The 20,286-nt window shown below is 36.4% G+C and overlaps 1 protein-coding gene across 2 annotated transcripts in view; it reads left to right on the forward strand.

The window, feature by feature from the left end:
- Positions 1-20,286, forward strand: part of jag2a (jagged canonical Notch ligand 2a) — a 40,868-nt gene that overhangs the window by 16,952 nt on the left and 3,630 nt on the right. The window contains exons 4-25 of one of the 2 annotated variants that reach the window (XM_039671861.2): positions 1,128-1,382; positions 2,682-2,742; positions 3,688-3,818; positions 4,670-4,789; positions 4,950-5,063; positions 5,157-5,270; positions 6,918-7,031; positions 7,885-7,931; positions 10,367-10,540; positions 10,628-10,778; positions 10,972-11,136; positions 11,230-11,343; positions 12,388-12,501; positions 12,582-12,695; positions 12,776-12,892; positions 13,113-13,140; positions 13,421-13,506; positions 14,980-15,093; positions 15,812-15,927; positions 16,178-16,429; positions 17,699-17,830; positions 19,756-19,909. In XM_039671861.2, coding sequence (XP_039527795.2) covers positions 1,128-1,382; positions 2,682-2,742; positions 3,688-3,818; positions 4,670-4,789; positions 4,950-5,063; positions 5,157-5,270; positions 6,918-7,031; positions 7,885-7,931; positions 10,367-10,540; positions 10,628-10,778; positions 10,972-11,136; positions 11,230-11,343; positions 12,388-12,501; positions 12,582-12,695; positions 12,776-12,892; positions 13,113-13,140; positions 13,421-13,506; positions 14,980-15,093; positions 15,812-15,927; positions 16,178-16,429; positions 17,699-17,830; positions 19,756-19,909 — 2,787 coding nt within the window. The remainder of the gene's footprint in view (positions 1-1,127; positions 1,383-2,681; positions 2,743-3,687; positions 3,819-4,669; positions 4,790-4,949; positions 5,064-5,156; positions 5,271-6,917; positions 7,032-7,884; positions 7,932-10,366; positions 10,541-10,627; positions 10,779-10,971; positions 11,137-11,229; positions 11,344-12,387; positions 12,502-12,581; positions 12,696-12,775; positions 12,893-13,112; positions 13,141-13,420; positions 13,507-14,979; positions 15,094-15,811; positions 15,928-16,177; positions 16,430-17,698; positions 17,831-19,755; positions 19,910-20,286) is intronic. The other variant, XM_039671862.2, reaches the window with a different exon arrangement.

Consider the following 20,286-nt stretch of genomic DNA (forward strand, 5'->3'; position numbering starts at 1 on the left):
GTATGTCATAGCTTTTGTTCCACTTCTGGAATCGTGTGTCCATTTAAGGAAGAGAGCAAGTGGACTGAGATGGGGCGAGTGGGGTGATTTTGGATGTGGGGAAGGATTCGTGAGTGAATGTGCACAAGGACGATTTATAGAGCACCTTGGCTAGTGGTCAAACATAATGACCTGTCAGAAATAACACTGCTATCTCTGATACATCCTCAATTTACTTTGGCTGTTTCAAATATTTTCTGCATTCCTGTGGGAGATATATTCAAATTTAATGTACAAATGTAAACATTTACCATCGATAAAAGTCTCTTATTGCTGTCATATACACATACTATCATTTTTCAAATGCAATCAAATTTGAGAAAAATATAATTCTTATGTGTTTAATGATTTATCTGTGCACATCATGATTTATTTTACATTAAACACAACATTATAATGTACAGTTTATTTGTACAGTTTGCCTGAATTCACCTGTACAGTTTAAAAAGAAAAATGTTAGTCTATCGAGGAAAAATTGTATTGACAGTATTTGGTAAATAGTATTAGGCCTACCATTTGGTAATATGCAAATGAGTCTCTGGCCTCAGGTAAGTGATTGGGCCTCTGGTGATCATGTCACCCCCTGATTCAGCCATATCCCTATCCCTGTCGTGTCCCTAGACGATGATATTGCTAATTTAATCAGGTGTGAATTTCTTGAATGGAATGGAAAGTGCTGCAATGTGAGAATCTCAAGCCAACACCCACCTTCATGAACAGCATAGATTAGATTTGAATCATTGTTGAAGTTGTGTTCGCTCGCTCTTTAAGACGCTGTTTGTCTTTTTCCCACACACCCAGCCACCCACACACACTTTTTTTGCTTCGCTACATTGTGACTGTAGTTGTTCGCAAGGTCACCATGTTTCTCTTCTCTTCTCGAGAGCAAGTTTGGGTGTGTTTGTGTTTTCTTGGGGGGGGGGGGGGGGGGGGGGGGTTCTTCCTGGTCTGTTCCTGATTGTATTATTTCCTCACTGGCTCCCAAGCAGTCTGAGACAAGTGTGTGTGTTCCACTGAAGCAGGAAGACCGACTGTGCTTCATAATTAACACACACCCATATAAACCAATGTTTTTGTCTCTGTCAAAGGTGATGATCTGTTAATCGAGAGGAGTATAAATCGCGGAGAAATGAACCCCGGAGAGAAGCGACGGACCATTCAGCACAAGGGCCAAACAGCCAGCATGAACTACAGCGTGTGTGTGCGCTGCGATCGCTATTACTACGGCAACAAGTGTAACAAACAGTGTCGCCCCCGAGATGATTACTTTGGCCATTACACATGCGATCACTTGGGCGGTCAGCAGTGCATGGACGGCTGGACTGGGCCCGACTGCAAGAAAGGTGTGTACATGTGTTTATGAGTAAACATACAGTATATTGATTTTGGTATATAATGGATACAGAGATCAAGAAAGGTGGCGACAGAAACCGTTGATGTTGTGATGTTCAGCAATGCAACAGGGTTCCGTTAAAGTCACCTTGAAATCACAATTGACAATTTTTTATTTTATTTATGAAACATTGCATTGTTTATTATAAATGATTTATCTGAGCACATCCCAATTGTTTCATTCATGTACCCTCATAATCTTAAGTTAATAAACTTATCCCCCCCCCCACAACAACATCTCTTTTCCGTGTGAGTACACAACAATTATCCCTTCACTCCAGCAACCTGTGACTCACATGAGATCACAGCAATTAGCAAACAACAATGATCCAACAATTATCAATTCCTCCCTAGTGAAAAAAAACCTATAGTAAAATTAATTTAAAATGCATTTATTTCATACTAAGTATACTACAAAATCCATTAACATATTAACTGATATATCGCTTGAGACTTACTGATATACAGTAAATATTATAATTAAACTTTATTTGGAGGACTTCTCAATTGCACAATGCACATTTCTTAATATTAAGCCTAAAATGTGTTTTAATATCACTATTAGTAGGGATAGTTTGATCAGTGTATAATATCAGTCTGTAAATGCAAGAAATTTAAAGTGTACCCGAAAGTATACTTGCAATAATTCCTCTTTAGCACAATCAAATATACTTCAGTATATCTTTAGTTGGACCTCAGCACTATGTCTGGATAACTAAAGTGCATTAAGCACAAAATTCCCAATTTAGTATACCAAAGAACAGTTGCAGGGTATACATGTGTAAATGTATTTTAGTATACTTAGCATAAAAAATAAATGTACTGTATTTGAAATACATTTTGATATATATATATATATATATATAGCAGGAATTATTACTCAAACACAACTAAATGCACATCTATAATAATACAGACAAAGAACTAAGGAAGACTCAGGGCTTGAAAACATGGGGAGTAATGAAGATACAAATTAGACAACAGGTGAATGAAATCAGTTACTATGGGAACAAACTAATGGCTGAACAATGAGAACAAAGGAAACAGCACAGGAACCAAAACCAAAACACAATGAACATAACGTAATCCTGACAACAACCTCTGGGTGACCTCCAGCAATAAAATCATTTTATGTGTGAACACCTTATTAGCGCTGTCTTCAGTCTCTGAATGTAAATCACATGTATCAATGAAGGGAGAGCAAAGGAATATACTGAACTTAATTCATACTGTACTTCTCTGTCTTTCAGCTATCTGTAAGCAAGGCTGCAGTGAGCTTCACGGAAGCTGTGACGCTCCGGGAGAATGTGTGTAAGTGTTAGTTGATCTCTCTCTATTCTCAGGCCATGCATCCAGAAGAGATGAATGAGTCTGTCTGTTAGAGTAAAATTGTTTCACACACACATTTACTTGCATGCACAGCAGCTTTAAATAGTCCAGAGCAGACAACTGAAGGATAAAATGATAATATTAGCTCTGTCTCCCCTATGAAGGTATGAGTGGTTGGCTATTTTCAGAATGGAATACAGTATATATACAGCATTTTTTTTTTAAATACATGAGAATTAATGCATAAAACACTTTAAGTCTATGCTATTTTTACTGTTATTGTCAGATGATCTGTTTGTCACATGAACTCTTCACATTTGCATGTTCAATTTGTCCAGTTATCATCTTGGGAAAATGATTTAATGAAAAGCGTTTTAGAATTTACATGTAAATTTGTAGTAGGTCACCTGAGTAGATGCTGAAGACTGCAGAAATAGTATAGTATGTAGTTTGCTGTTTTGTATATAACCACTGATCCCCGGTGTGTCTGAGTGATGTTTATTTTCCTCTACGGCAATTCAGAAATCTTTTAAAGTATGTGAGGTGGAAATGACCTTTGACCAGCAATCTGTCTGGAATTCATTGCTGTCTTAGATTAGGAAAGAGACAGAGGTCACGACCTGTGTGTACTACACTCCTTTCCCTGTGATACTCAGACTTCTCTGTTCTCTCCCTCACAGTTTCTGGTGTTGTGTACATGTGCAATGTGTGACAACATTTTTTGTGTAAATAGAAAACTTGTGTAAAACAAAAAGTTAAACACATTGAAAGTTGATATGATTTATTAGGTTTTTACTGCAGTGCGATAAATGTGTTCATTAGTATAAATTTCGTTCAGAATATCACACACATTTTGACCCCATAACATATGGCTAACCAGGACCACACACACACTCCTACTCATGCTTATGCTCTACTGTGTTGTAGGTGTAAGTACGGCTGGCAAGGTCCACTGTGCGATGAGTGTTTGCCGTACCCGGGGTGTATGCATGGCACTTGTCTGAAACCCTGGACATGTACATGTGAGAAGAACTGGGGAGGACTTCTGTGTGACAAAGGTAAGTTGAATTATCGGTACCTTCTTTTTTCAGCAAATATAGATGGAATTAAGTGGCATATCATGTAATTGAAAAAAATATAAAAACATATATGGCAGCGTCTTCCATTCAAAGGCATAGTGCATCTGTATTTACAAAAAGAAACACATACACTACTGCACAAACGTATTTATTTTTTAAATAAAAGCTGTTAATGTAAAAAAAAATATTCTTTTCTGTTCATCAAACAATCCTGATTTTTTTTCTAAATATTAAGTTGCACAAAATGTTTCTTGAGAACCAAATCAGTTTCCCAACCAAATCACATTATGATCATGTGACTGAAGACTGGAGTAATGACTGTTGGAGATTCTGTTTTGCCATTATAGAACTAAATTACACTTTAAAAAAAATGATGTTTAAAAAAAACAGATGTTTTAAAATTGTAATAATATTTCAAATAATTACTGTTTATATTGTGCTTTATAAATGCAGTCTTGGTGAACATAAGATATTTTAAATAATAAATATAATATACAGTATATATATATATATATATATATTAATTGCAGAGATGCCAAACTTTTAAGCAGGTAGATTACCCAAATATTTGCAAACACACACACACTCACAAAATAACCCTCTAATATGAGATTCTTGGTGCTGTGACCTGTAACTTCTCATTTACTTAAATATGTTTTGTTAAGATAGTAAATGAATGCAGTCGAGGCCTGTTCCCTCTCACATTAGACATTCACTGACATCCACACACATTTTGTCTGCTCCGAATGGCATGTTGCAACTTTTCTGCCATATTCTTTCCTGTCAGAAAAGTAAGATTGTATATAGTTTATTTGTTTGTTTCTGTACAGATTTAAATTACTGTGGCACACACAAGCCCTGTGTAAATGGAGGCACTTGTCTGAATGCTGAGCCAGATGAATATTTCTGCTCTTGCCCTGAGGGTTACTCTGGCAAAAACTGCCATATCGGTAAGAAACAAGCTTTCTGATACTCTGCAGAAAAGCTTTCTGATATTCTGACAAAAGTTGTCTTATAATTCTACAAACTATTCTTAATGGTTAAAAATACAGTTGCAGTATATTTGATTTTAGGTATATCAAAACATGTGTGTATATTTGTAACTTACAGCCGAGCATGCGTGCATGTCAAATCCATGTGCAAATGGCGGGACATGTCATGAACTGGCATCAGGGTTTGAGTGCCAGTGTCCCCCAGGGTGGGATGGCCCAACTTGTGCGAAAGGTCAGAAATTACCCTCTTTTATCTAGTCTAGATGAAGTAGACTATACTCTCAATTGTGCATATTTATTTTCATTCTATGTACATGTGTTTCAGACAAAGATGAGTGTACGTCAAAACCGTGCGCTCATGGGGGGACCTGCTTTGATCTGGAGAATGGCTTTGACTGTTTATGCCCCCCACAGTGGACTGGCAAGACCTGTCAGATAGGTGAGAGCAAGATGTGTGTGTTTACAGTTATTCATATTACTGATATTAGGCTAGGGTTACAAAACAGTACCACGTTTAACTGGACCGTATCACGTCCAAATAGGATGCCTCATGGCACCTGTTTATTGTAATGAGGTGTGTAACTGAATGTCACGTTTACATCTTACATCACGAATTACTCACAGGTGATTGTGTTACAGCGTGAGCGTACTGTATGCTTGTGCCTTTAATTGCTTTTTGCGAGTGCATGAGCGTGTGATATTTCTGTAAATATGTATAAATGTTGGCATTGCGTGCTTGTATGTTGATTTAACCTGAGTTTGCGGGCATGTACTGTATGTGTGTGAATTTCGTGCGAGCCTGTGTGGTCATGGCACATAGCTGAATATTATCTGTAACCAGACCCAGGTGATTTAAGTAAAGCTAAATATATCAACGGGCCTGGCAACTGCCAAGACGGGGACTAAATTTATCTTTTTGTGGGACTATATTAGAGTGATCATGGAGAAAGAAGCTCAAAAGGGGTGTGGTGGAAGTATTTTACTGAGTGCGACAGGAAATGCGTTATAACCTGTAAACAAGTGCTGTGTGGAATTGTAGCTGTGGTGTCTGGTTATAGGGGCCGGGTCAGGTTTCCCCGGTAGTGTTCCAGTCTCAGGTGTGGAGCAGGCAGGGTTACTGTACCTGTGCAGGTTTGAAGAGGGTGTCCGATTTCATCCAGGGTACACCATCGGTCCCATATAGCCACACAACTTTAATTTGTTCACTTAAGACATATTGTACCCTCCTGTACACATTAAACCCATTTCCTCTGTTTCAGAGTAAAGCGTGCAGTGCATTTCATTATTATAAATATCTTATAAGACAGTTGTAATTACAAGTTTAAATTAGAGTTAAAAAAAATATAACTACTATTAATAATAACCATTGATATTTGCATATGTCGTTTAGTTGTTCAATTAAAAATTAAAATGATTAACTTAAAATATCAGCAGGTACTTCATGAAAATATTTAACATCTAAGGGGGTTGGGTGTGACAGTAAAGTTTGGGAACCCCTGTTTTAGGTCAGCTTTTTTACTCCAAGGCTTCACCATTGTCCACAACAATATTTAAAGGCCCCATGATTTTTTCAGTTGTTCATGATTTACTGATTAATGATTTTTTTTTTTCACAATTTCTACTCAATAAAATATTTTAGCGTTTGTCATAACTAGGAAAATATAAATGTAATATTAAAATACCCAGGAAGATTTTATTTATTTAGGTCTAGAAATCATACATAAATACATTGCTGAGGGGGTGAATTAAAATAAGAAATATCTAGATTTAACTAGTTTTAGCTAGTTTTCTGGTTGATAACCATTGTTTTAGGGTGTCTGAAAGCTTTTAAGACAGAACATGAACATTTAGATTACTTTCACCTCCTTTATATGAACTTCTATAGTGTCATAACAACACACACAGGGGAATTTAAATGAGAATCTGTCAGCACAGAGGATGTGTATTATATATGCCACAGTGCATCATACGAATCTGAGTTTTTTTAAGAGGCTTGACACAACAGAGATCTTGTGCTTGGTGGTGGGGCTCGATCTATCATGCTATCTCTCTATCTCCCCTCATCCTCCTTTTCTTTCTTACACAGATGTGAATGAGTGTACGAGGAAACCTTGTCTAAACGCTTATGCTTGTAAAAATCTAATTGGTGGATATCATTGCAACTGCTACCCGGGCTGGGCGGGACCGAACTGTAATATCAGTCAGTATACAAACTCTATAAAGTCTATATCTCTCAAACTTTTCCACCCTTTTTTTGCAAAGCAGCAAACTTTTGCTCTTCTTTCTATTCTCTAACGCTGATTAAAGCTGTTTTGCTTTTTATTAAGCAGAAAAATTGTTCAAATGAATAGGGCACCCAAAAAAATAATACAATTCTGTTATAATTTGCTTATCCTACTGTGTATCCAAATCCATGAGAATGTTTCTCTTACACCATACAGCTTTGAATGGCAAATGGGCTGATATTTAAACCAGTTTAAGTCAATATTTGCTGATTTTCACCTACAGTGTTAATGTGATGGAATCATTGAGTCAGTGAGGTTTGTGAACAAATATTTTTGACCAATTTTGTAAACTGGATCAAACTATTCATTGAATCGATCTGACTCAAAGAATTGATTTGTTCATAAATCAGACATTTTTCTGATGAACGTTCCAAGGAAAAGCACTTCAGTCTGCTACATTTTGCTCTGATCATCACAAGTTATCAGAGAGCTATCAAAAAAACACTTTTATGATGCCTTTTGTTGTCCTTTTTGAACATTTTTTTAATTCCATTTTTAAAAAGTGACCAGCACAAACTTTAAAATGTATGTATTCAACAGAAAAAAGCCATGAGCACATTGTAAAGGAAGTGATGTATTTTCTATCTTTGGTTATTCTAAATTAGTCTCTTAAAGGTTTTCTCCTAACTGTGCATGTGTTCTGTAATGCAGCCTGCTCTCGCATGTCTAACAGCTCTGAGATGCTTTAATCTCGTTTTCTTATTTTTCTTTGCTTTTACACATATTGGACCAGAATGTTATGTTGATGTGTTAATGATTATTTCACAGATGTCAACAGCTGTTACGGTCAGTGTCAAAATGGAGGAACCTGTCAGGTGGGCATATTCTTGTTTTATTTGACATTACTTTTTAGACATTCTGGGCTGAATCGGTTGTACAGCTTTTGTGCGCAGTATATCAGTACAGAAACCTGCATCTTTTCATTAATCATCCACAATCTAGGCTAGTTTATTTAGGTGCAATACTGTTTATAGTTCTTTTGTGGAACATAAAAGAGGTGTGTTTTTTGGCCACACAATGGAAGTCAGTGGTCACCAAAAACTTGTTGGTTTCCAATATTCTTCAAAACCAAAAAAAATGTGTTAAAATAATGGAATGAGATTTAATATCTTGGGTTTTTTTTTTTTTTACGTCTTAAAGTTTTACAAGCTTGCTTGGGCCTCTGCCCTGCACAACATAGACATAATAAATACATAGATGCCCTATTGGCCACTGGAGTGTACGTCAACGGTGCCATCATATAGCGGAGGGCACCTTTCTCATACTTCTCATAACAAGAATTGAGAAAAATGCCTGTTTCGTGTGCTTCTTGGGGCTGTACAAATTGCCACACAATTGAAAACAGGTCTCGAGGAATTGTCTTTCACAAGCAAGACTGAACATTTGTTTCTGGTTGTATTTGGTCATGATATAATTAGTAATAGTAAAGTTCAGAGGAGAAAAGCCACGAAATTTTAAAATACTACTGTTGTTGTGTCACGAAATGTGGTTAAAACTCTATAAAGACTCTATAAAGATAGCGCCTATTTAAAAATTTGTTTTCGGAATTGTGAGATCCAGGCATTCACTGGGCGCTCAGCGCTCATGTACCCCGCCTGGAACAGCTTTACCTCGGCTAGTGCTTCTGACGTGTGCCGCTGGCTCGGATATCTCTAGTCTAGTGATTAAACATGAGATATAATATGACGGGCGATCTTTGGTCTCACAAAAAGAGACAGGGTTGTGACATTTTATTTTATATAGTCTATGTAGGAATATTTAAAAATTTATAAATTGTCACTGTGTATGCCTATATAAAGTAAAATGACTCAAATCTTTTTGTTAAATGTCAGTTTAATGATCAATATTATAATGTTTCACATTTTTTCATATTGTCTATATTATTCTAGCCTGACTTCGTCATACTCATATTCTAGTCAGAATATGAGTCTGATACTGCTCTGTAGGGCTTTGATTATGTGGCGTGTCATAATCGAACCAGGGGAAGAAAAAAAAACTCTGCACTCAATTGGATAGTCGGTAAACCTACAACCAATCAGAGCAATGCAGTAAGTCAAATCCTTTGCATAGCGCAGTTTTCAAATACAGAACTTACTAATTTTAGAAGTTAAATAACGAGTGTTGCGTCTTTTACTTACTCCTCCATGAGTGTGACCAAAGGAGAAACCACAACGACCACAGGCTTTTCATTACGTCCCATCTTCTTAGCGACCCGTCAGAGCCAGCTGATAAGTTACACTTTTGCCGAATCTTGTAGAAAGGATGGCAAAAATATCTTTCCGATCGACAAATGCCTTGATTGCAGTTCTCTGTTTGTCTATTAATTAATCTATTAAAACCAGTTAAGCGCTCTTTGATAACGTGATGATTACGTCCTTGCAGATCACCTATCCATCATCGTATAAAGCCCGCCCTGGCGATTTGATTGGCCCGAACGTTTCTTGTCTGATCATAATTACTTCTCAATGGATCGAGTCCAGACCGAACTTCCCGACCAAAAAATGTTATGGGCGGAGTTGGGGCTGGCATCCAGGCTAATATTATTCTGCAATTGATATTACATTGTACTGTATTTGCTGTTATTATTATTATTGTAATATTATACCACTTGCAGTTATCAATCTATTACAACTATGCTGTTAAATGTTTGTACTATTCATAGTCACCATTTAACTTATTATTTTTATTGTCTATTTACTGTAATTGATATTTCTTATTCCATTGCTATTATTATAATATTATACATAATCTATATGATAAATATTTGTATTATCATATTATGTACTTATGATATTATATAATTGTACTATTCATTACTATTTTATTTGCCGTATACTGTTTGTTAATTTTATTGACTAAACTATTTACTATTACTTCTCACTTTATCTTATGTTTACTATTTGTATTGCACTATTTGTACCATATCTTATGCATTAGCATGAAGGATTCATCAGTTATCTTTGTTATTGGCAAAATCGGGTTAATCACAGAAAATGCTTTTTCCACCAAAAAAAATTGCAATTACAGTTAAAAAATTTTATTACAAAAAAATGTAATTATAAAAAATTTAATTATATCTTCAAAATTCTTATCCAAGAATAAAAAGCCAGATAGCCTACATGACATGAACATTTTTTATTAAAAAAAAATGTTTTATAAGTCTAACTATCGAGATTTGGAGATGGAACTTTTTGTACACCACGTACAAATCAGCTTATAAATCATCTCCACCTTTGTGTGTATTTGTTAGGATGGTCGTCATGGTTATGTGTGCCAGTGCCAGCCGGGATTCATGGGAAGACACTGTGAAGTGCAGCCGAGCAGGTGTGCAAGCTCCCCATGCCAAAATGATGCACGGTGCCGTTCGCTAGCCATGGGCTATGAGTGTGAGTGTCTGTACGGATACACTGGAACCAACTGTGAGGTGAGGTCAATAATTCCATATGCACACAAAAAACTGTCTCTTTCTCAATCACTAATTTCCTCTCTCATTCTCTCACTTTCTCTGTAGGTGCAGGTAGATCTATGCAGTCCAAACCCGTGTCAGAATAAAGCCCAGTGTCACTCTCTGCAGGGAGATTTTTACTGTGCCTGCACAGATGAATATGAGGGGAAAACATGCAGTCAGCTACGAGACCACTGCAAGACCAGCACCTGCCAAGGTAGACAAATGACCTCACTGAAGGTCTGATCAAATTTATGTTATGATGTGTTAATGTAGTAGAGGACGGCGCTGGCAACAGCAAGATTATATTTAAGATTTATTTCTTTAGATGTTTTCTTTCAAAGATCCTGATATTACACACAAGCATTAATGACAATCTAAGTTTAATCTTGTTTTGTTTTTCCGATTAGTGATTGACAGCTGTACTATTGCCGTGACAACCAACGGCACAGCAAAAGCGGTACGGCACATCTTATCAAATGTGTGTGGTCCTCATGGGCGCTGCATCAGCCAGTCAGAAGGAAACTTCACCTGTGCCTGCCAACCAGGATTCACTGGCACGTACTGTCATGAGAGTGAGTAATATTACACACATACACATACACACACCCGTATTAAACCTTCAATATAAACATACAAGCAACATTCGTTTCTGCTTTCTCTCTCAGATATAAATGACTGTGAATCATCCACTTGTCACAGCGGAGGAACATGCATTGATGACATCGACTCCTTCCGCTGTATCTGTCCTGATGGCTTTGAAGGTCAACTCTGTGAGCTGGGTAAAAATATCAGCTCTATATCATTTTTGTGTCTGACATTAGTGGAGTAGTGTATCAGTCCTATGAGAGAGAGCTTTATGAATAGATTTAGATTTGAACACTGCCATTTAAAAGTTTGTGGTTAATAAGATTTAATATATACTGTATATATATATACTTTTAATCAGCAAGGACATATTTCTGCTCATTTCTATAAAATTTTCTATTCATCAAAAAAATTCTTCACAAATATATATGGCTTTCCATAAAAATATTAATTTGCACAACTGTTTTAAACATTGAAAATAATAAAAAAAATGGTTTAATATTAATTTGTAATAATTAATGCCATAATTTGGCATTGTGTGACTGGTGTGTGACTAGAGAGAGAGAGAGAGAGAGAAATAAATAATAGTCCATATATATATATATATATATATATGTATGTATATATCACTTCCTAGGAGTTTAAATTGCATAAAGTAGCATACAACATAGTTATAACGAGATTAATTGCCATCTTGAAATTGTTCTTTAAATAAATATAAAAGTTTACAAAAAATATTAAAATGTTTCATACTCTATGGTTCTAAAGTTTAGGGTCAGAAGATTTTTTTAATGTTTTTGAAAGAAGTCTCTTATGCCAAGGATGCATATATATATATATATATTACTGACCAGCATTCGGTCAAGTTTGGGTGTAATAAAGCGCACGTAGGAGTGGAGAAACAAATCATTCTTTAATAAAACCAAACACAGCCACATTAACAATACCAGACAAAAACCTGAACTAAACACAGGGCTTAAATACATGGGGATACAAAAGAAACAGGTGTGGGACTAAACAAAACTAAGGCAAACAGGAACAGACCAAACAGAATAAAAATGAAACCATAAGGGAACATAAGAAAATATACAGTACACAATTACATTGTCTTCTATCCAGGTTGTTTGTTTTTGTTGAGAGATTTGGCAATATTGATCCAAGTCCTCTAAAATGTAGCATTATGTATAATGTTCTGTATATAATCTTATATATCTTAAATCTTAAATTGTTCTCTTCAGAGGTAAATGAGTGTAGTGGTGAGCCTTGTCTAAACGGAGGTGTTTGTAAGGATCTGCTGAATGATTTCCACTGTCGCTGCACTGACAACTGGAAAGGAAAGACGTGTAACTCACGTAAGTGAATGTTTAAATGTATTTTCATTTTAGGCATCTAACTGTCCGTGCCTGCCCTCAAAGTGGATTTGTTGTTACAGGAGACAATCAGTGTGATTCCACAACATGTGCTAATGGAGGAACGTGCCACGATCATGGAGACTCATTCCGATGTGTGTGTCCTTCCGGTTGGGGTGGCAGTACCTGTAACATGGGTGAGATAGAAACCAAAACACCTCCATGCTGAACTCATTAGTCTGTATCTTTCTCACTGTATCTCTCTCTTTCTTTCTAGCCATGAACAGCTCGTGTGAATCTGGTCCGTGTCTAAATGGCGGGACTTGCATTGGAGGGGGCAGCGTCTTCACTTGCGTCTGTAAGGAAGGATGGACGGGGCCTATCTGTGCTCAGGGTAAGACCACACCCATCTGTTTCCCCCTAGCTTACTCTCTTTTCCAAAAATATCAACTAACTAAAACCTTGTGCATGTTAATTGTGATGTACTCCCACACATGTATAGCTGTGATTGGGCTTTAGGTGTGCTGGCAGGCTGTGATTTGCCCTGACAGGTCTAGTTTTGATATATCCTCTGGTAGTTATGCCTTCATGAGATGTTTTCATTCTGTTTTCAGATGTTGATGACTGCAACCCTCATCCCTGGTAAGTGATGAAATAGATAACGTAAGTGAAGAAAAGTACAGAAAGGAGAGCAAAAAAAAAAAAAAAACAATCACTCACGCAAACAACTGGGCTTATCATTCACAAAACTTTGGCAGAGTCTCTTAGGGAGACTGAATATATAAATGTCTAAATGCCTACATCTAGGGTGAGGGCCTACTAGTTTATGCGTCTGTAGCATCTTTATCTTGATAAGCATGTCAGTTATGATAAAGTATGTATTACTCAGATTCCATCTCTCTGTCTCTCTCTCTCTATCTAGTTATAATGGGGGACAGTGTGTGGACGGGGTCAACTGGTTTCGTTGTGAGTGCGCACCTGGATTTGCAGGGCCTGACTGTCGCATAAGTGAGTGAATACATCTGCACATACTGTATCTGTAAACATGATTCAATGATACAGCAAGAACTATGAATATTCATGACAGGACAAAAAATCCTTAAAGGACGAGTCAATGTACAGAAAAAAATGTAGGAACTAGATTTTTTTTCTTTAAAATATACTTAGAAATACGCTACAGAAACTTCTGGAGTTGTTTATGTGAGAAAATTTTACTTGCATCTGAAAATGGGTGTGACGTCATGGGCGGGAGAGCGGTCGATTCAAACAACAGGAAAACAACACATCGCAATGACATTTCGGACACTGAGGAAATATTTACTCGTATGACGGACCACAGCCATACAATGATAAGCCTGCTATATTGCCAAGACAGCAGGACAGGATAATGTTAGACAGAACAACGGTCAGAGACACATTGAGTTGTTGTGTGAGGAGAACCAGTGGAGAGCAGGACAGGTGTCTTGGTGAGAGACGTGCTTATAGATACACGTTCGATAAGGATATACACTGTGCTTACAATATTGTACAGATTATTACCATCGTATATCAGGCCAGCAGACATTAGTATGTTTAGGGTAGATACTGTTAAATGTATAAAAACTATACTTTAGTATATATATATATATATATATATATATATATATATATATATATATAGATATAAACATACTCAAGTAGGCTACATTTTTAATACATATTTTTCACCTGGGTTATAACATAGTAGTTATAACAGAAAATTCAAGTTTTTAACATTTAAAAAATCTGAGTAATTTTGTTTTTCAATTAAAAGTTGCCTCTATTTAGGGCATGACTACCTATATCACACTATTTGATGCCATTGGTACAGTATAAGACGATCAATATTCTTGCTTTAGCATAATCACGAAACGGAGGCGCCGGTGCATGAACTGGAGCTCGTCTCATAAATGAACCGGAAAACTCAGCATATAAGGTAGCCTCACAGACATGTCTACTTTTAAATATTATAGATATTATTTTAGATATTATAGATATTCTCGGGGGAAAATGAGCAGCAGTCAACTAGAGCAGTGCAGCACCCATAGACTACAGTTTAGAGGAGTGCATGTTAAAAAGTGGGAGTACACTAATACACTCTGTTCCATTTCGTGCAACTAGTGGTGCAAAAATAACACAAGGAGAACTCAGGCACAAAATGAACCTTTGGTCTAATAACACATTGGTACCTAGTCGACACTCAATAATAATTTATTCATATAATTTATCAAAATGTCTTTGTCCCTGTAAACTGACATACTTCTCTCTGGTGACATATGGACTTCTACAATCATATTGTCTGCATAAGCTATGTCCCTTTCTCACAATCGACTGCAAGCTTGCATTCAAAAAAAAAATTCACTCCGACGTATGTCACAGTACGGAAGAAAAGATATGTGACTACTTTCGTTACATTGTGACTTTAACATGCTCTCTCTACTTCTGTCTCTCACTCGATCTCAGACATAGATGAGTGTCAGTCCTCTCCCTGTTCGTATGGAGCCACATGTGTGGATGAGATTAATGGATATAGCTGTCTGTGCCCAGTGGGACGAGCTGGACCGCGCTGCCAGGAGTGTGAGTTCCCACTGACAGACCACCCTACTTGTTTGCATTATGAGAAATGAAGTGTTGAAAATCTTTGCAGTCTACTCATGTTGTGTGAACACACCTTAATTTGAGCCAAACAAAACTGGACCAGACTAAATTGCCTGTTTCAACAAAGTTCATCATGGTGGTACTGCATCACTGTTTGTGGGGGAAAAAAATGAAATATGTGTTCATCAAAAACAGCTAAATACATTCAGTGAAATGTTTCATTGTCCCTCCCACATTAAGAAAAATGTTATGATTATTAATGAATTAAAATCACTAAATTATGTCCAATATACAGTATAACATAGTCTCCAGCTCCATTTATTTGTTAAAAAATAGTTATTTAAAATGTTAACTGTTTTCTATTTAATATTTTTTTATGCCTGTGGTGCAAAGCTAAATGTTCAGCATCATTACTCCAGTCTTCTCTTTCACATGATCTCTAGAAAGTATTCTACTATGCTGATTTGCTGCTCAATAAACATATATTATTATTATATTATCTAATATTTTTATTGAAACCATTATACAATTTACCAGGAATTTGTGATGCATCTAAACCTTATAAATGTATTTTAATGTCAAATTTAATCAATTTAATGCATCCCTTCTTAATAAAAATATTAATTTTAGAAAAAAAAAGACTGACCCCAACCTTTTTTTTAACCTTTTGTTCCTCTCCATCTCTTGTCATCGGTAGTCATTGGTGTTGGAAAGGCATGCGATAGCTCAGGCTTGCAGCTTCTTCATGGTGATCGTTGGGAGGATGGGTGCAACAGCTGTCAGTGCATGAATGGAAACATCAAATGCACTAAAGTGAGTCCTATGATCTACCTCAAACTGTGCTATTGTACCAACATAATCTTACAGTCCAATTGTAGTCACATTCAGTGTAAAATCATATTGTTGGAAGGAGTTAAAATGTTAAAATGCATCTCACAAACATATTTTTTTTGCATAAAGAAAATGAGACCTCCATGTAGATTTTGTTGAAAATGTAGATCATTATTTATTTGTAACTAGACATAAATTCTTCACTAAGTTTTTTTTTTTATTGTGACCGCAGGTGCGTTGTGGTCGTCAGCCCTGCATGTTGCATTCAGACTCTGGTGAGCTACAGCACCCCCGGTGTCCACTAGGACAGGAGTGTGTAGCGCATCATTTCCTGTCTTGCCTTCGTCCACCCTGCAGTCAGCTGGGAATATGCTCCACCTCTAAGCCACCCCCCATCAGCACTCGGTGCCTACCCAACAACGGCTACCTAGATGATAACTGTGCTCATGTTACGCTTGTATTTGACTCTGACAGTGTCCCGCAGGTAAGAGGTATTCATTTAGTAAATGCTAAAAGTATTGAAAGACATAGGGGAGAGCGGGGCACAACATAACGGGGGTTAAATGTAACGGAGCTTTTACATAGTTCGTCAGGATCAAGCAGGCTGTGTTTACGATATTTTTCTCTTGCTGCCAGAAGATGGTCTCACGAGAATTTGCAGAAAGTTTTGATAATATTTTGTGAAGATACTTGACAAAGAGTGTTTGACACCATGAAAGTACATTTTTTCATCATAGGTTTTTTTTGGTTTCCGAGTTGTGTGTATACGTTTCCAAATCTAACTTTATATTGCCTTAATCACTGTCTTGTTGGCTCAAACATAGCACCGTTTTGAAACATGTCAGCAATTCCTGGCGACTGTTAGCTTTGGTTAAAATATGTAATACACAGCGGGGTTAGTTGTAGCACAGTGTTACAAACAAGCCACCAAGTGTACAATGTTAATCAAATGAAAACGGAGCCACACAACTTTTCAGCTTTGAGTATTTATTTAATCATTTAACTTTGTTGGACTTTCACAAACAATGTTGGAATTTAAAATGTTTAAAATTTAGTTTACTATGCATTGACCACTTGTTTATTTATTAAAAATATGGCCTGTTTTTAATGCAATAAACCCTTTAAAATTTTATTTTAAGCTCATTTTTTCATTATTATTACTGTTATTATTAATAATTAATAATTGTACATGCAGCTGCCACACACAAATGTAATTCAATTGCAATTACAATATTTTATGATTTTATTTATTATTATTTATTGCAAAATTGTGCAGCCCATTTCTATGTCTCTATCCATGATATTGATCCATAATAGAAGGATGATTGGATGAGGGATGGATGTATGGATATCCGTCTATATACAGATGCACAAACAATATCAAACTCTACAAATAAAATTGTACTGAATTATGTGTGTTACACACAAGTGTTTTTTTAACTAACCCCTCTGTCTGTTACAATTAACCCCTCTGCATATGGGGTAAGTTGTAACATTTGCATTTCTTTTACTTTCAATCCAACTGTACGAAAATGGTAGGTCCTAGAAAAAAACTTTAAGTGTTCATTTGTAGCAGAGATGTGTATGTTGCTTGTGTTAAAAAAAACAAAAACTTAATCTAACCTAATTATTTTTTAATAAGTTGAGCCAAAACCAAAATGTGTTAGGTTGTGCCCCGCTCTCCCCTACACATCTTATTAACTCACATAAACATGATTTCCATTTGTGGCATGTTCATGGGTTTTTTTAACAGGGCACAACTGCTGAAGGTGTTTGCACAGAGCTAACGTATCTGCCAATCATACGAACCCTGGCCAAAGACCACACCCTTTCCATTCTTTGTGACCAATCACCGTCCAGCCAGAATGCCGTGGAGGTTGCTATGGTGAGCTCACTCTCTTCAACCATCAGTCTTTAATCCTACGAAATTACATCATCGGTTGTAAACAAGCCCGGTACTCATGTTCAATCACAGAGCTGCTAAGAAAAAAAAGCAACACGTTTTGACATACAACATAAAAACACTGGTAACAAGCTAAGGAAAAAATGTTAACAATGAAGATTTTAGTAGCATGAGTTTTTATTTTTTCCACTTTAACTGATCTGTTTTTTTGTCTTGCGCGCTACAGTTTGATCTCGATTCTTAAACGGAACACAAAATGCATTAAAACTAAATAGTAAAAGTTTTTTTTATGATCAATTAGCATCAGCTATTAATGGACACGCCTCCAACTTGGAAAGTTGGGCCTGCTTAAGTTTCCTTCTGCTAAACCCAACTGTGGTTAAATTTATGTAGACTCGTCTCATATAAGCAATCACTCCGACATCTCTAGAAGGCAGCTTAAAACAGTGTGTATCAAAACACTGATTTTTTTCATCCAATAACACGCTCTTCCTGAAACCATCACATCTGTTTTCCTTCACTTTGGAGTGTTTATTTCTTTCTTTCCATCTCGTTTCTGCTTTAAAACATTTCCCTGCCTGTCTTCCAGTTTGCATTCCTTAAAAAAGGCACTTTAAATCAGTCAAATGGCTTCAAAAGAGTGCTTGTAAAATTTAAACCAAGACTTTATACATGAAAAAAATAAATCCAGCTTTTCACTTTTAACATACCTCACCTGTCCTGCTCTACAGTCTGTAGTCCCTCTCGTCTTTCTCTCTCACTTTCTCCTTCACTCGCTCTGGGACCATTGCTGTAGTAATCTTGGGGAAAGGTCTGGTCCTCTACTTTAAGCCCTTAATGACCAGAATCTTAGTTCTACTCTTTCTGATGTTGTAATCCTCTCAAGATTTATGTAGTAACATTGAAAGATTTCCGGAAAAGGAGCGGTAACCTTTAATGGTTTGAACTCTCAAAAGACTTTGTGCTGATGTTTTAAGCTCAGCACTGGGACGTCCCCTGTTGAATCCAGTGTGGTTATACTCTGACTATTTCCACAGAAAAATTACATGTAGCTGGTCATGAAATTTAAGGGAAAGTTGAATAACTTGCTCAGTCAGGTCTTCTGTCATTTCTGATTTTTTAATTATTTAATTTCATAAGCTACATAATTTATGCTGTATTTCTTCCTTAGTCATTCCAACATGTCCCCATTATTCCTCCTCTTTTCTCTTTTCAGTTTAAATTTTTGAATGCTTTCTTATGAAAACCAAAGAGGATAAATAAAAAAAATCGAATTACTTGTTTATATCCTGGTTCAAATTAAATTTTCCCAATGTAGTTCAGGCCCTTGCTTACTGAGTCCGAAATTCACAAATGCAATTTTCGCACGTTAAAAAATAAAAACAACCTCATGTTATGTCAATCACACTTGCACGCTGCCTCCAAAATTTTCGTCCGTCATAAAAAAATCGAATCGGGTGCAAGGGCATTTAGCCTAATTGGATAAGAATTTTTTCCTTGCGTGATACACAATCGAATGTGAGTTTTATCGGTTTAATTTGTGATTGAACATTTTCCTGGATGCCGCAATCTGTATTCTGTGATAGCCTGTTTCAATAGTAAGGTTGTGTCTGCTAAAACTGTACTTATGTGGCTCTTAGTTGTTGTTGTCATTAATGTGTCAGTGTAACGATACATTTGTGTACTGTCTTTTTAGGGCCAAATAGACTCAATTTTTTTGAGTTTCCCAACAAGTGATACAATTATGCGTAATTAGTGTTGTAATTTGGTTCGGCCTAATTAGTTTGACAGTACTGTTCTATTCCAAAGTGGGTGTCTAAGTAAAACATCAGGACTAAAGCTGAGAGAAACGACTTCAGCACATTTTCTTTTGCGCTTTTTCATTCTCTTTCTTTTGTTTTCCTCAGTCATACGAGCAAAACAGCTTTGTTGCGGGACGAGCTCAGATACAGGATGTTGTCCGCTCCATCATTGATGTTCTGTCCAAACTTCACAACAGCACGTTACTGTTGGCTGTGAGAGAGGTCAGAGTTGACACTCAGGACCCGCGTCCCCACGCTGGTGAGTGACATCCCTTTTCTTTTCACATGCTCATCCTTTCTCACTCTTTCAATCCTTTTTCTTATGTTGCCATTCAACGGTTTAGGGGCAGTACGATTTTTTTATTCTGTAACGATGCATTATTATTAAATCGATGCACAATGTCACAACTGTGTTCAACATTGATAATAAGAAATGTTTCCTGAGCAGCAAATCAGCATAATATAATGATTTCTGCAGGATCATGTGATACTAAAAACTAGAGTAATGATGCTGAAAATACAGCTTTGCCATCACAGGAATAAATTACATTTTAAAATAATATTAAAATGGAAATGTGATATTTGAAATGGGAATAATATTTCATATTTTTTACTGTATTTGTTGATCAAATAAAT

This window comes from Pimephales promelas, chromosome 11, assembly GCF_988280905.1.
Source record: "Pimephales promelas chromosome 11, fPimPro1.hap1.1, whole genome shotgun sequence".
Classification (NCBI taxonomy): Eukaryota; Metazoa; Chordata; class Actinopteri; order Cypriniformes; family Leuciscidae; genus Pimephales; species Pimephales promelas.